The sequence below is a fragment of the Chinchilla lanigera genome, unplaced genomic scaffold (genome assembly GCF_000276665.1).
Source record: "Chinchilla lanigera isolate Chin_1 unplaced genomic scaffold, ChiLan1.0 scaffold00089, whole genome shotgun sequence".
NCBI lineage: Eukaryota > Metazoa > Chordata > Mammalia > Rodentia > Chinchillidae > Chinchilla > Chinchilla lanigera.
In genome coordinates this window covers 9131939-9147812 of record NW_004955490.1, presented here as the reverse complement: position 1 = coordinate 9147812, position 15874 = coordinate 9131939, and the positions used below count along the sequence as shown (strand labels likewise).

The 15874-nt window shown below is 45.2% G+C and overlaps 1 protein-coding gene and 1 pseudogene across 3 annotated transcripts in view; both read left to right on the top strand.

The window, feature by feature from the left end:
* Positions 1 to 10656, top strand: part of Cldn2 (claudin 2) — a 43789-nt gene extending 33133 nt beyond the window's left edge. The window contains exons 3-4 of one of the 3 annotated variants that reach the window (XM_005404708.1): positions 2780 to 2914; positions 7889 to 10656. In XM_005404708.1, the coding sequence (XP_005404765.1) occupies positions 8066 to 8758 (693 nt within the window). In that variant the 5' untranslated portion in view covers positions 2780 to 2914; positions 7889 to 8065 and the 3' untranslated portion in view covers positions 8759 to 10656. Of the gene's footprint in view, positions 1 to 889; positions 918 to 2779; positions 2915 to 7888 lie in introns of those variants that run through there. The other 2 variants (XM_005404710.2, XM_005404709.1) reach the window with 2 other exon arrangements.
* A 525-nt stretch (positions 10657 to 11181) lies between these two features.
* Positions 11182 to 15548, top strand: LOC102029637 (annotated as a pseudogene).
* The last annotated feature ends 326 nt before the right edge of the window (positions 15549 to 15874 follow it).

Genomic DNA, 15874 nt, shown 5'->3' with positions numbered 1-15874 from the left:
CTAGGCACAGTGTGATTTTCTAACAACTTTGAAACAAATGTTTCTATTAATGTCTTCTATAGTACCTCAAAACGTTGGCAGTGTTTATCTCTGGCTTTTGGCATTGCAAGGAGCTCTATTTTCTTCTTTACATTTTACTTGCCAAATTCTTTTTGATACCATCTAGTATCTTTCTATTCAAAAAACCAGGAAAGCTTTTCTTTCCACTTGGAGAGGAAACCTAATCACTAAACTACACAGAAATTTTGGGAAGCTTAAATGACATAGAGTATGCTACTGTTATATATTGCACTGCCACCTCAGTCCCGCCTTGAAGGAACTGCTCTATAAATCCAGAATCTAAATGCACAGTACCCATGTTTGCCCTTGGGTATTGGGGTCTACCTGAAAGGCAGAGGAGGGCTGGAGGCTGGCTGAAGAGCCAACTGGGGTGAGGAATCTGTGGAGCTGTAGGTAGTGCAGGGCTGCTTGGGCACTAGCTCACCAAGGCTGTTTATGAGGCTTTCTTCCTGTCGGGCTTTTGGGCTGCTAGCCAGGGACTCCTAATAGAGTCGCCTTCTCTTACCTCCCTCCCAAAGCTGGAATGTTCTGAATTCCAACTTGAGCCAAATCCACCCCGAAAGCCCCAGCTTCTCCTGGGTGCTCAGAGGTCAATACACAAAAGCCCAGCTGGAGTTTTTGACAGGAAAAACACAAAACCCACCAAACCTTGTTTTTTTTTCTAAGTACCTCAATCGTTTCCAGTCTCCAGGGGTTTAATTCTCATCTGTAATAAGGCTTGGATTTGCAGGTGGATTTTGCAAAGCTGTGGTTAACCATTAGAAATCCTTTATCACCTTGGACCTCCCCTTTCTCAGAACCCCTTCCTCCCTCTCCAAGGGTATCTCCTATCCAAGGCTCTGAAAAAGAACAGCTCTGTAAGTATCTCAATCCTAATTTAGTTGCTGCCTTTCAAATTCACCTAGGTGGGTGCTTTTGTCTTCCTAATTGCTGTTGAGTAGCCCATGGAATCAGGTTGAGCCACCTTGTGTTTCTGAATGGGTATGGGAGAGAAAAGTCCTATAGCTCTTGGGCTGTTGGTATTTGTTTCCTCAAAGGTGTCATAAAGGTTCTACTCTGAAAGTTCAGGGCCAGAAGAAACACTCTTCAAATTAGGTAATTTCTGGCTGGAACTTTTAGGACAAAAAGGCTGGAGTAAATATAGGAAGAAAAGACCTACTTTACTGATCTAGCTAACTACCGGGTCTGAGGAGGACTGGATGCTAAAGCCCTCTTCAGGGTTTTAAAGACTGGAGCTCAGGGAAGGTTCAGGGCAACAGCTGAAAAGGGGATTCCTAAGTGAAATCATGAAGTCTTCCCTTCCAGCCCTTAAACAACTCTCCAGGTCTGGTGGACTTGTCTGTGAGTCTGCCAGTAGAAATTTCTTGTGTGGACTGAGGCATTATTCTCTTACATGTCCTCCTTGAAAATGGAGATGGAGCCAAAGTGTTCACAGCACTTCTAGCTACAGAGATTGCAGGTGCTTTTTATTTTCTAAATTCTGTCTTTCTGTATTTTCCAGTATTCTAAACTGATCCAGTACCACAGGAAAAAAAATGAGCATGCTTTACTTAATGACAGGGTAAAAATAAACTTTCTTTTAAAAAGCAATTAAAAAAAATCTTGCCATCCAGTTGCAATTGGCCGAACTGTTATTGATCAGCTGGTGCAGAGGAAAGGTAAACTGGTCTGAGGACAAAGTTTCCAGTAAGTAGGGTCTCAAGGGAATGGCACAAGCACTTGCTGGAGCCATTTGATCTGGGGGGTGAGGCGCAGAGGGAGAATCAAGCGTCTTAGAGTCCTCCGAGCAGCTATGAGGGCAGTGGTGGGAAATGACTCTGACAGAAGAGGGCTGTGCTAGCTTCCATCGGCTTCAGAAGATCACAGCAGGTCCTACCTTGAGCCTGAAAATCCCAGTCTTTCCATCATGCTCAGTCTTTTGAGAGTTCTGTAAAAGGAGGAGCACCAGGTACAAGATTTTTGGAGTAAAAACAATGGGGAAAATATCAGGGCAAGTTCCCAGTAAGAAAGGGTTAAGTCAGGAGCTGCTGTCACTGTTGACCCTTCTAATCCTCTCCTGCAGTTCAACCCCTCCTCTAAGGAAGATTAGGTAAGGATCCTAGTGGAACTTTCTTGCCTAGCCCTTTGGCCATGGAGTATGTTGGCATCATGCCCAGGAGACAAATTCAGCTGGCAAGGCCTGAAGTTCTGTTCCTTCAGATCAGGCAATGCTTGGCTTCTAGGAGGACCCCTCAAAGGGACTTTTCTTTTAAAGCTAGCTGCTTCTATTAGCTGTTCTTCAGTCTTCTATATTTGATGGAATGGATTCCTGTCCTAATTACCTTATTTGAGAATTAAAACCTTAGAGATGAGCAAATGACGCCTTAGCGAAGTTAGAGGACTTCTGCAACAGGTTGCAGGCAGAGAACCAAAACAAGAAACTAGATATTTTGACATTCAGACCAGAACTCATTCTCTAAACCCTGTCTAACTTTGCCTCTACTGCTTGTCAAATAAAAGCACAATCTAGCTTGGCTCACCACACAATTACGTACTTGCTGTTTTATCTACCTTGCTTTCCTGACCCTGGCTGAAGTTAGGCTCCAGGGAGCAATTTTTTCCATTTGAATAAGTTCTAACAAACTGTTCTTCCTCCTACCCAGCTATGTCATATTAGACTCTAGAGTTAACAAGCCTCAGTAAAGACATTTTATTGATCCTGCCCTCTCTGTGCCCCAAGGCTGTCTCTCCTCTTGGGGAGACTGTTGATTCCCACTCAGAACTCAAGCTTGGCTGGTCTGCTGCCATCCCAGGAAGGCTGAATCAAAAGCTGCTGCTCTGGGAGGGAGGAGAGCATTCCCATAAAAACCTCAAGGTAATTCAGCAACTTTTGCTAGAAGCACAGACATAGAGAGAAGTTACAAAGGAAAAGTAACCCATGGGTCGGGGGGAGTGGAGGAGGGACTAAGGACAGCTCTCTCTGTCTCTCTTTTCTGTCAATGTCTGTCTCTGTCTCTCTCTCTCTCTTCTGGGAATTGAACACATTCCCAGATGAGTTACATCCTCAGATAATTTATTTTTATTTTTTATTTTTTAGACAGCATCTCATGAAGTAATTAAGTTTCCCAGGCTGAGCTCAGATTTGTCATTCTCCTGCCTCAGCTTCTCAGAGTGCTGGGATTATAGGTGTGCACCACCACTTCCAGCCCCGAGGACAGTTTCAAGGACAGGATGACTCCTGATGGATGACCAGCAACTAGCCAAACAAATAGTGGATGGTAGAACAGCATTCATAAGATCTTGGAGACAAAAAAAAGGGTAAATTCAGAGAAATCCAAATGCTCAGGTGTGCCTGGACTGTGTGTGTGTGTGACACCAAAAAAATGCATGAGATTCGATGTTAATAGTGCAAGAGGAAGCTGGGAAGCAAAGCAAGGGTCAGACAATGGCCAGCTCTTCTGGTTTCCTCAGATAGGAAGATTGAACTTCATCCTGAAAGGAATTAAAGGCTCCTGAGGCTTTTTAATTTTAAAGAGAGTTTTAAAAACAATAACAAAATAACAACAACATAGGCAAAAACAAAACAAAGCAAAAACAATAAAAATGATAAAGGGTTTCAAAACAAAATGATAGGAATTAACAGTGGCTGTTATATTACACATTGTTATCTTCAACCAAGTTGCTCAGATTACCAGATGTAAGAATGCAAGATTGAGCAAACCATTAAAGATGATAAAAACATAAAAAGAAATGAGAAATGATACAGAGCTTCACTAAACAAGATGGTAGAAATTCAACAATGGTTGTTATATCGTAATTTGATTTCCAAATTAGCAGGACCCTTGACTACTGGAAGGATAATTGACTAGAGGGATCGCGTGGAAGTAGAACTACAAAGAGCAATTTGAGATGCTTATGTAATGTCTAAGTGGACAGGAGGTGATGGCTGCATTGTCAGAACTAAAGTTTGGGAAGTGGAGATAGAGGGAAGTGGATGGGTTTGTGGTTTATTTAAAAGGCAGACCTGACAGGATTTCATAATGATTACATGATAAGAAAAGGGGAGGAATCAAGGGTGACTGGTTTGGGTTCTTGAAGGGCTAATGTCCACGGAAATAAGGAAATGAGATGGGAAACCCTGTATGAGCAACATTTTCAGGCTAAGGAGAGAAGAGGGCAGATGGTTTCAGCTTCACAGTGGTTGAGTTTGAGGTGCCATTAACACATTCATTTGGGACCATTCCAAATACAGTTGACTACACAAACCTTGAGTTCAGGAGAGAGATCTGTAGCAGAGGTTTGGATTTAGGACTCACTGTCACAGAGATAGAGTGAATGAGATCGCCCATGGAGATTAAAGAATAAGCAGAGCAGTCCAGAATAAACCCTTGAGAGAACAGTCAGATTTAAACAGTGGGCAGAAGAAGAGGAACTTACAAGACCTAAAAGAATCATTTTGAGGGCCGGGGAAAACTGGGAATGGTGCACAGAGAACAAAGGAGAAGTTGTAAGGAGAAGGATAATCAATTATCCTTCCAGGAGCCAAGAAGTTCTAAGATGAATTGGTAAGAAGTTGTAAGATGACAAGGATAGGATCATCGAGTATTGGAATAGGAAATATTTGATAATCTTGGTGAGAACATTCCTGGTGGAGGGCTATTAGCAAAGACCAGAGTGCAGAGGGCTGAGAAGTAAGTGGAATGGTAAAGAACTAGAGACAGTGATAGTAAATGGCTTTTAAGCGTCTTGGATGCAAAAGATGAAGGGCTTATCAAGATACACAGTCATGATCCTGATAAATGCCCAGTTAAGTAATAAGAAAATCAATGCTGGGAAAGGACTTAATATCACACCTGCAAGTGACAGAGATCATCAAGTGTTTATTGGTTACTGCTTTGCGTTGCTTTGCATGAACATTGGCATCATCATATCTAACACTGAAGAATAGTATGGGTTATCAATCATGTGTCCATTATTCCAGAGGACAACCGAAGTTTCATATATTTTTCACCCTCAAATTGTTTAGGATTTAATTGAAAAGACCAGCCATTCAACAAGTTACTATACATGCATAGATACTGATACACACACAAAACTGCTTTCTGGCTGTCTGTTTCTCCTTCTCCCTCTTCTCTATTTAATTCCTTCTTTCTCAGATTCTCTTCATCTCGAACTTCTTAGAACCTTGGTGATCCTTACATAGAAATGTCACTGATTCATTTAGAAAACCTCTTTTATAGTGATGTGGAGCCCCTAAAACCTGTTTAACATACTTAGTCATTCATTAAGAAGATATTTTTGTAATTGGGAGGCTGAGGCATGAAGATCCCAAATTGGAGGCCCACCTCGGCAACTTAGTGATATCATAAGACCCTGCCTGAAAATTAAAAAGGGGCTGGAAAAAGAAGATACTTTTGAACACTTGCTCTGAGTAAAGCACTGTGTACAAAATATAAAATAGAGATAAATAAGATATAGGCCCTACCCTCAAGTAGGTCACAGACTAGCAGAAAATGAGAGGGTACACAGGAAATTGTAATACAGTGCAAAAAGTGATATATCAACCTCAGTTTCCTCATCTACTATATGGTAGTGATCATTAGCACCTACCACAAACTTGAGATAATAAATGAGTTAACACATGTAAAGTGCTTATACTGATCAAGAATGAAACACTATACAGGTGTTGCTACTGTGATGATGATGATAACCATGATGATGATAGAAATAAATAAATGCCAGATACAGTAAGAACATAGAACAAAGGCACTTGGCCCAGGCTAGAATAAGAGACATTTGAGCTGAGTCTTAAAGGATGAGAAAGAGCTAAACAGAAGAATACAGGACATTCCATGTGGAACAGCCTATACTCAGATTTGCTAGCAAAAAAAAAAAAAAAAAAAAAAAAAAAATTACATGACTGAGGAGGTAGGGGGACTATAGTGGTTTGGCAAAAGTAGAGAGTACAAGGAGGGGAAGGATAAGAGGTGAAGTTTGGGAGATAATGGGGTACAAACAAGTTGGACCTTCTTTAACAAATGGGGAGCTATTGGAATATCTTGCTTAGAGTAGTAATTTGATCAGATGTGTTAAAAGATCTCCTTGGCCAAAGTGTGGAGAATGAATCAGAAGAGGCAAGATTGGAAGTAAGACCAGTTCAGAAGCTGTTGCTTTCAGTCAGAGAGAATAATGAAGTCCTATACATGGAAGTAGCAATGGAGATGAAAAAAGTGAAGCCACGGGTTTGAGGTATATTAAAGAGATATAACTCGTGTAACATAGTAACAAACAGTAGGGCACAAAAGATAAGCACAAGAAAGGTGCCAAGAATCACTCCTGGAAAAAAAACTTTGGTCTGGTGTAAGGGGATAGGTAGAGACACCACTCAGCGACCACGGGGAATCCAGGAAGGAATTGCTTTGGGGGAAATGCAATGGGGCACATGATATGTTCTCTTGTAGATATGTCAAATGCAAGGTGCCTGTGAGATTTTCATCTGGAGGGTTTTTTTTGTTTGTTTGTTTGTTTTTTTTGGTTTTTGAGACAAGGTCTCAGTATGTAGTTCAGGCTGATGTGGAACTCACTATGTAGCCCAGGCCGTCCTCAAACTTTCAACAACCCTGCCTGTGACTCCTGAATGCAGGCACGCAGCACCACACCTGGCTTCCACGTGCAAATTTGGACTAGAGGATTTTTTTGCCAGTCTTGAAGGTCAGAAGAAGGGTCTGTAAGAAAGATTCATATTTGGGTGTGTCAGTAGATTCATAGCAGATGTACAGGGGTGTGATGTGTTTGCTCAGTGACACAATGTTGATTGAGGGAAGAACGGATTTCTGAGGAACAACCCAATTTCAGATACAAGTAGGGAAAAAAAACATTTTGCAGAAGCCTACAAATGAACAGCCAGATTCAGATTATAGTGGGCTGAAAAGTTAGTCAGCTGGAAGGTCTTGTAGAAGATAGGCGGGAGGATGTGTACATGACCCTTACCATCCTGAACCTTAAAAAGTGTGAGGACTCACTGGACACTGAAATCGTGTACAGCTCTGGGATTCCAGGGCATTGCTCAGATGTGTGCTTCTAACAAAGCCTTCTCTTCCGGAGCTGCTTCCTTTTCCCCTGTCTACTCTGCTGCTCCTAACAGAGAGCTCAGGGAACTTCGGGGATCCCCCTAGGACTTGGAAGAATCTTTCATCTGAGAGGCTGACGCTGGGAGCAAGGATTAAGAGAACACATAGAAAATATCTGGAGTGCATACATGCGGGGGTTCTGTGGAGAAGGGTTTGGGTAGGCTGGGAGTGCCTGAGCTCTCAGACAGTGGACAGAAAGGCTCTTCGCCTGCGCCAATCTTCCTTAGAGTGGATTTCTGACGTGGGCAAGATGATCCAGAGCTAAGCCACTACTCTCTGAGGCCCTTCGAGATTACAGTGGCCCCTAACAAGCTAGAGTCCAAGGCTACAGTCTAGGACCTGTTCCTGCTGATCCAGTCCCTTGGAATTTGGCCTCAGTGTGCAATTGAGGGGCCCTATGGCACTGTTGCTTAGCCATGCATTAAATAGCACACCTTGGAGACTAGCGGTGGAGTGGACACAAGTACAATTGCCACTGCCATCACTGCCTTCTCAGAAAGCAGCCACCTGTCTGGCCTCTACCTTTGTCTGACTGCCAACCTGAGGCATGTGCCTACGCAGAAGGTGATGACATTCTGGCCCACTTTCAAAGTTTTTTTTTTTTTTTCCTTTCTCATGTGTTATTTTTAAAGATAACAAAGGTCAAAAGGCATCCAGCATTTTCTGGTTTCTCATAAGCTTCTGGTCAATATTTAATCTGGTTTATGGATTTTTTTTAGGTTTTCTGGATGCCTTCTTGAGCCTGCGGGTGGCCACCCACAGAGACTTGTAAGGAGGAGAGGAATCAGCCTGGCAGACACTCTGAAATGAGGGATTAGAGACCAGGATCCAAGGAGCAAGAGCCACAGCCAGAAGAGGAAACAGGCCCTGAAGACACATCTGCTGAGGGGTCTGCCATGGTCTCTCTTGGCATTCAACTTGTGGGCTACATCCTCGGCCTTCTGGGACTGTTGGGCACAGTGATTGCCATGCTGCTTCCCAGCTGGCGAACAAGCTCTTACGTTGGTGCCAGCATTGTGACAGCGGTCGGCTTCTCCAAGGGCCTCTGGATGGAATGTGCTGTACACAGCACAGGCATCACCCAGTGTGACATCTACAGCACCCTCCTAGGCCTGCCTGCTGACATCCAGGCCGCCCAGGCCCTAATGGTGACCTCCAGTGCGATCTCCTCACTGGCCTGCATTGTTTCTGTGGTGGGCATGCGATGCACAGTCTTCTGCCAGGATTCCCGAGCCAAAGATAGAGTGGCAGTAGTGGGTGGAGTCTTCTTCATTCTTGGAGGCCTCCTGGGTTTCATCCCTGTTGCCTGGAATCTTCATGGGATCTTGCGAGACTTTTACTCACCACTGGTGCCTGACAGCATGAAATACGAGATTGGAGAAGCTATTTACTTGGGCATTATTTCTTCTCTGTTCTCCCTGATAGCTGGAATTATCCTCTGCTTTTCCTGCTCATTCCAAGGAAATCGTGCCAACTACTATGATGGCTACCAGGCCCAGCCTCTTGCCACCAGGAGCTCTCCAAGGCCTGGTCAACCATCCAAAGCCAAAAGTGAGTTCAACTCCTACAGCCTGACAGGGTATGTGTGAAGAACCAGGGCCCAGAGCTGGGGGTGGGAATGGCTGGGTCTATGAGAACGAGTGGACAGCACCCCCAGGGCCACGGGGTGAGGGACATTGCCACTGGATTATGTCAGAATGTCCTGACAAGGATAGACTGGCTTTGGCCATTGGATCAAGTGAAGACAGAAGCAGGAGCTGGTATGACAGCATGCGAGTTGAATTGTCAAGGACACTTGCCAAACCAGCTTTTCTATTTCTCTCACCTTGCCTCCATACCTCCAAGCCCTGAGTTCTCAACCTTAAATTCCAACCCACCCCTGCTACCTTAGGCCAAGCCCCAGAGGCTCCCTCTGTCCTTTGGTTTGCCTGGGAACCCATTCCAAAACCCACTAATCACACCCTCCTGACCGACTCTGAGACTAAGCTGTCCCTCTGGCTGAGATTGGCCCATAGCTCATTGCTGGGGGATAGGGAGAAGGAGTCGTGGTTTATATGGGCATGTTTCTACCCTCCTTCTCAAACCTCCCTCCAAAAGGACTGATTGTTCAGTAACAGGCCCCAGAGCCTCTATCCCATGCTTGCTTTGACTCCACATTTTCTAGGCTGGTTGGTGCATGAGCTGACAGAAAGCTATTTCACAGTACCCGGGGAACAGAACCTGGGTGCAGCATGGGAAGAAAGGAAGGCAGCCTGGGACCACAAAAGCCCAAAACCATTTCCCGAGGCACTTCCCGGGATTTCCTCACACTTGTGGGTCAGGAATCAAACCCATGGCTACAGGAAAGCACAAAGACAGAAGATGTGGAAAGTTCAAGGCAGCAGCGGACTCTGACTTCACTGAGAAACTGCCTCAGAAGCTGCAGTTTCAACTCTCACTGAAGCCTCTGCCTCCCTCCAGGTGCCTGACCTGGCCTCCTGTCGAAAGCAGAGGTTAAAGGCCCTAGACAATGGTTTCCTTAGGAACAATAAACCAGTGTTTCTAGAACCAGTCCTTGGCTTGGTATGACAACACAGGCGCTGTAGGGGGCTGAGGAAGACATTACCGCTTGACTTGGGCCATGAAAGAGTAAGAACTTTGTATCTAAGAAGCCGGGAGATAGTGTGATGGCTTTGGGGTCGGGGGGTGGGGAGGGTGCTCTACTGTGCCAACGAGAGGCAGCCCACCAGAGAATTCCCAGGCTGCATGGAAAATCAGCTTAAAAAGCAACACCTTGTGGGTCCCTTGACACCTTTCATATTTCCCTTGCCATCCATTAGCAGACACTCCACAGGTTACCCAAGAGCTGCTGCGTGGAACATCCGTGCCCACGGCGCTGTGTCCGTGGTCTGCGCCATGGTAACTGAGCTGCTGCCTGGGATCGCAGCTGAGGAAAGAAAATGGTTCCCAGGCAGAGTCTCATCTCCAAGATCTGAAAATGCTCCATTCTCCTGGAGTAGGAGTTCAGGTCAGAAACATTTGTCCTCATCAGACTAATAGGGCTGGCTTCTGAAGAACTCCAGTACATCTCCCCAAACCTCCATGCCAGCAGCAGGGGGGCCGTCATGGTCCCTAACATGCCTTCCATGTCTCCACCATCACCCCTGCGTGCGAGCTATTCTCCCAGCTAGAAACCCTCTCCCCTTAGCCACGTCCTCCCCGTGCTTGGAGAACTTGCTCCGCGCCACCCCTTCATTGAGCCTTCTCCGACCACTCTGTCCCTCTCTTACCCCTTTTCCCTTTGAGCATCAATGTAAAAATTGCTTCTTTGTGCTTATAGTTCACAATTTTTGTTGATAATTCTATGTGTGTGTGCATGTGTCTGGCCTCAAAAGCACACTGTAAACACTGGAGGGCAGGGGCCATGTTACACCTCTCTGTATACCCCAGACTATCTGTAACAGTGCTGAGCACACAATAGGTGATCAATAAACACTTGTTGATTGAGTGACTGTTTTATTGATTAAGAGAGGCCTAGACAGGGCACGTATGACCAGAAGGAATTAGGCTAAGGGGAGGGAGGATGAAAGCTGGACTTTTGCCTCACAGGGTGAAAAGAAAATCCCAGATTTCATGGAAACGTAACAACACCCCTCACCAAGGAGACTAACCTCTTCATTGTACCCAGGGCTCTTCCCTTTTCAGAATAATTGTTCCACTGAAGTTGTTTACTAAATGGCTATGCTCTTATTCCTTTCATTTGCTGAACCACCATTGTGAGGAAGGTGAGACAGATCTGATCATCTCCGTTTGGCAGATGGGAAAACTAAAGTCCACACAAGTAAAGCGCTTTTTCCCAGAACCATACAGCTAGTGTTAGTTGTAGTCTCTTGATTCCTAAAATAGAACCCTGTTGGTCAGTAATAGTCATAGCCAATAGGAAGGGCCTGCCAGATATTTCCAAGCAGCCCAAAAAAGACAATCTGTAGCGAGCAAGGTAACAAAAGAGGCATGCAGGCTCTGGTGGTCTCCCATGGCAGTGATCCGGGAAATCAGGAATTCACTGAGTGTACCACTGGAACTGTCCCCTTTCACCATACTAGCCAACCGGCCAGCCTGCGCCCAGCTAGATGTCTCTTCAGGGAGATGCCAGGTTTACATACAAATAAGACACAGTACCTTAGTTCCAATTGCCCTGCTTCTGGAAGTATGGGAGCGTGAAAGACCAATGATTTGACTTCCTTGGGAATTAACAAAGCCTATTTCACAAGGTTGTTAACTAGAACAGTGCTGAGTGTAACAGGGCCCTGCAGGTGTCAGCTCGGCTAGCCCCTGAACTTAGGAGGCCTCTGCATGGAAGACCCTGTTTTAACAGACACTACTCTTGCCCTTCTGATGCCAACCTTCTTTGTTGCTGAGACTAGAATCCCAGCACCCAAGCCCATCGAGAGGGAATGGCAGCAGGAAGGAGCACAGTGTGTATGTGTTGGGAGGCTCTGTGGAGAGATGCTTAACAAAAAGTCGTATCTCTGGTGTGGCACTTGGAACCCCAGAACAATGAGTGAGGCCCCTGGAGGTTGAAAGGCAGGGCTGCTTCACTGACTGCTGCACTGAGTGGGCAGGAGTCTGGTATGGGCTCTGATGATCCCCCACCTGGCAGCCAAAGCACTTTCAGATCTACCAGCTTCATCTTCCAAGTACCTCAATGAAGTAGGTCCTTTACAGGAGACAAAATGGAGGACCGAGAGGTGACTAACATCCCTCAAGTTACAGTGTCAGAGTCTAGAAATAAACTCAGAAACTCTTCACATGGCAATGTGGGTCTAGAATTCTGATCTCAAAATATGAGGACCTGTGGCTCTTCAAACTCTAGAAGACTCCCTGTCCCTGTCTGCCACTGGAGTAGAAGGGCTTGTGCGGGAAACAAAGCACAGAGTTTCCCATTTCTTGGGCTGAGGCTAGCCTGGGGGTTCCTCCAACATTTGTTAATGTAGGGAATTTCAGTGGAACGAATGAGGAGTTCATACTCAACTAGAAAAAGCAGGACAGACTTGACAAAGAAAGAACTATTGATCCCTCTGGCTGGTTGAGCAAGAAAAGCATTGCTCTAAGTTTACTCAAAACCTTCCTGAGTCTGGGTCCAAGTTGAATAGCCTACAGCTCTCCCTTTACCATCCATCATAAAATAATTTAGATTAACCATAGACCTGGGGGATACTGAAAGGCCGTTGTGTTAAGGCCCTCACCTCCTGGCTCTGACCCTTGCACAAGGAGACGTTTCTGCCCCCTTTCATTCCTCTGATAGTAGTGTGACTCATGTTTTCTCCCTTGTGAGGCCCCAGTGACCCATTGCTACATGATCATTACTGGAATTGGGGAGACCCAGACTGACTTCTTATCATAAAGGCCAGCTCCAACCTTCGGAGATATCTTCATCCAGCCACATATTACCAGCATCTAGCCAGCCAGACAACCCACTCACACTAACTGAGCACTTCCTCTATGTCAGGCAATGTGCTGAGGACTGTGAGGATGACAAGGGTGAGCAGTGTAAAGTCCGTGCCTTGGAGGAACTGACAGATGATTGAGGGGAGAAAAGCCTTGCACACTTAACAGTATTACAAGGCACAATATGGACTGTCTCACGAGAGAGAGGGAAAACGTGACCTAAAATAGCGGTATCAATAGCTGAGAAAAATATTTGTGTGTCTTAATTGCCAATCCATAGGAAATGAGGACCTGTTACCACTTGAGCTTTGTGGGGAAAGGATGTCAAAAGGATGCAGCTTTCAGCAGCTGCAATACTATGGAAAATTAGGAGACAAGGTGAAAAACAGTGCTATGGAGGAAATGGAGATCTACTACACAGCTAAGCCACCCCTCGAGTTTCTCTCAGAGCCCCTAGGGAGCTTTAAGAGAGAGCGACCCTTAGGCTCAGTCTCTTCTCCCTTCTTTCCCCCCCTTGGGCAGTTGTTTAGGAATTGCTGCGGCAGCAGAGCCTTTTGGCTCTGAATTAGAGGAGAAACACAGGTGTGAGAGAGGGAAGAGAAGAGAGAGGGGCTCTAAAACCAGGAAAGTCTCATTTGCCTTTCTGAAACTACAGGAAGGCAAATCAGGCCTTGCAATGTCAACTGCTTTCTCCCACTCAGCCCAGGCCCATGGGCAGGGGGTTCTTTCATGCCTGTAGCTGCCCACTCTAGGACACAGAGGCCCCAGGTTGGGAAGTGCCTGTGCTCTTCCTCAGCTGATTGAAGCCTGGCCTTCACCCAGCCTGCTCTGCCTGCCCAAGCGGCTCCTGGCTTTGATGAGAAATTCTGTTATCTCAGGAGTGAAAGGAACCTCAAACAGGAAGTCTAGCAGGTTATCTCCCTCTCTCTTTTGCTGTAAGTGTAGCTCTCACTATATGCTGTGATGTGATCACTGATAAAAGATTAACCTGCTGTTATCAGGCACAGTGATACAGAGGCTATAAACTAACCACCCCCTCCTACCACAACCCATCACTTTTCTGGGCATTTCCTAGTTAACTCTAACCTCCAATTCCCTGTCCTAGGCCTCATTGCTCCAGAAGACAAGGAGTGTCTTAAGGGCTTGACAAAGCAGGCAGCGACCATACAAGGACATCATTGTGTCCCTTTTAGGACAGAACGCTTGCTTTCCTGTCATCCCTGGAGTCCTACTCCTCCAGAATGGCACCCTCACCACTTCACAAATAACCTCCTATAACGGCTTTGAAGAAGTTCTAGTTTCAAACAATCATGACACTGGAGAGTAACACTGGCAATATTCACATACTTTTAAAAAGATAGTAGGGAGTATGATAAGATATGATGTGATATTAGATGACAAATGAACTGGGCATGGTGGAGAATGCACGCCTATGATTGCAACACTTGGGAGGCTGAGGCAGGAGGATTGTTGCAAGTTCAAGACCAGCCTGGTCTACAAAGTGAACTCAAGGCCAGCCTGAACTGCATAACAAGACCCTGTCTCAAAAAAAGACAACAACAACAAAAAAGATGACAAGTAAGTACCAGTCACATAGCAGGCAACCCAGCATATGAGTGGTACCTCCTGTTTTCCAACAGCACTTTTGGCATCTCTGGTATCTGAGAAGGTTTTTGTGGGTTGCTACAGAGAAAGACCAGTTACCCCAAAAGTACAGAGAAAAGTGATTCCTTACAGCTTCTTTGCCAGAGTTTGTTTCTGGAGTTATCCAATGGGATGCAGGGAGATGCATTAGCATCTCCCACAAGGGATATCTGAAGATAATGTGAAAGCCCTACTCTTTCGGCCTAAAAGCACTAAAGGCCTCAATGTTAAACTCAAGTATAGAAGATGGTAGAGTAGCAACGTGAAGCAGATAGTATCGACTTGTCTGGGCTGACTTCGGTTCCCATCTCCACAGCAGCAGTGACTGCTGAGCAGAGATTGCCTAGGGTAGTTGTTCAAGAAGCCAAATATCAGAATCTTCAGTGGCAGCACTCACTATGATATAGCCTAGAAGACTGTTGACTGTTTAAGTCAACAGGCAAGTTGGTGACTAAGAAATGTAGCACCCAGAAAATCTGTGTGGAAACTGGTGAAAGTGTACTACAGAGAAGATATCTACATTGTTCAGAGTGATTGTGGTGAAATCAATAACAATTTAATGAGCAAATTTTCATGATTAATGCCTGCAAGATTGCTTCAGCTGACCGGGTTACTGCAGTCATCCTATGGTTTCCCTATGCCCAGAGGCATAAGAAGGATAAGAGCTAGGCTCTAATCTCAGGCAAATTTGTTGCAAAAATTCTATCTGTAGCAGGTACAGACCATACTATCACTATGGATGTACATGCTCCTCAAATTCAGGGATTTTTTTGCTGTCTAAATGGACAATTTGTATTGAGCCAGGTGTCCTGAAGTGGATTAGGGTGAGTGTCTCTGAGTGGTGGAATTGTACGGTTATCTGATGCTGGTAAAGCCAAGACAGTTACCTCCATTGCAGACCAGTTGACTGTGGACTTGAGCTTGATTCACAAAAGACAGAAGGTGGCCAATGAAATGGACCACATAGTGCTAGTGAGATATCTGGAGGAGAGGGTGACTATTCTTGCGGATGACATGGCTGACACTTGTCCCACAATCTGCCATGCAGCTGACAAACTTCTCTCAGCAGGAGCTAAAAGAATGTATGCCATCTTGACTCATAAACCCTTTTTCTGGCTCAGCCATTTGTCACATTAACAGCACATGCTTTGAAGCAATACAGTCACCAATACCATACCTGAGGAGGACAAGATGGAGTAATAGTCGAAAACAGAAGTGATCAACATCTCCATGATCCTTGCAGAAGCCATCAGGAAAACTCACAGTGGGGAATCTGTTTCCTACCTGTTCAGTCATGTCCCTTTATAGTAGAATAATTTCTGAAGCTTTTTAAACATAAAATCAACCCACCTCTTGTTTTCCCTTGGTATTTCATGACAAATCTGGAAGACCCAGCTTGCTCCAGTGTAGCTTCCCACATCTCACATTAGGGATATTAGAGTTTATCCTAAACTAGAGAAAGCCCGATTGAGACGGGCTTCTGGGATTTCCTGCCTGCATTGTCTCATTCTGCCTTCCTTGATGGTTTTGTGAGCCCTGAGACTTTTACTAGAACTCAGCTGCTGCAAAATTTCAAACTTTTGAGTTTGGTGTTTAAGGCTGTTGGAATGTGACTGTGGAAGCTCAGACTCCTT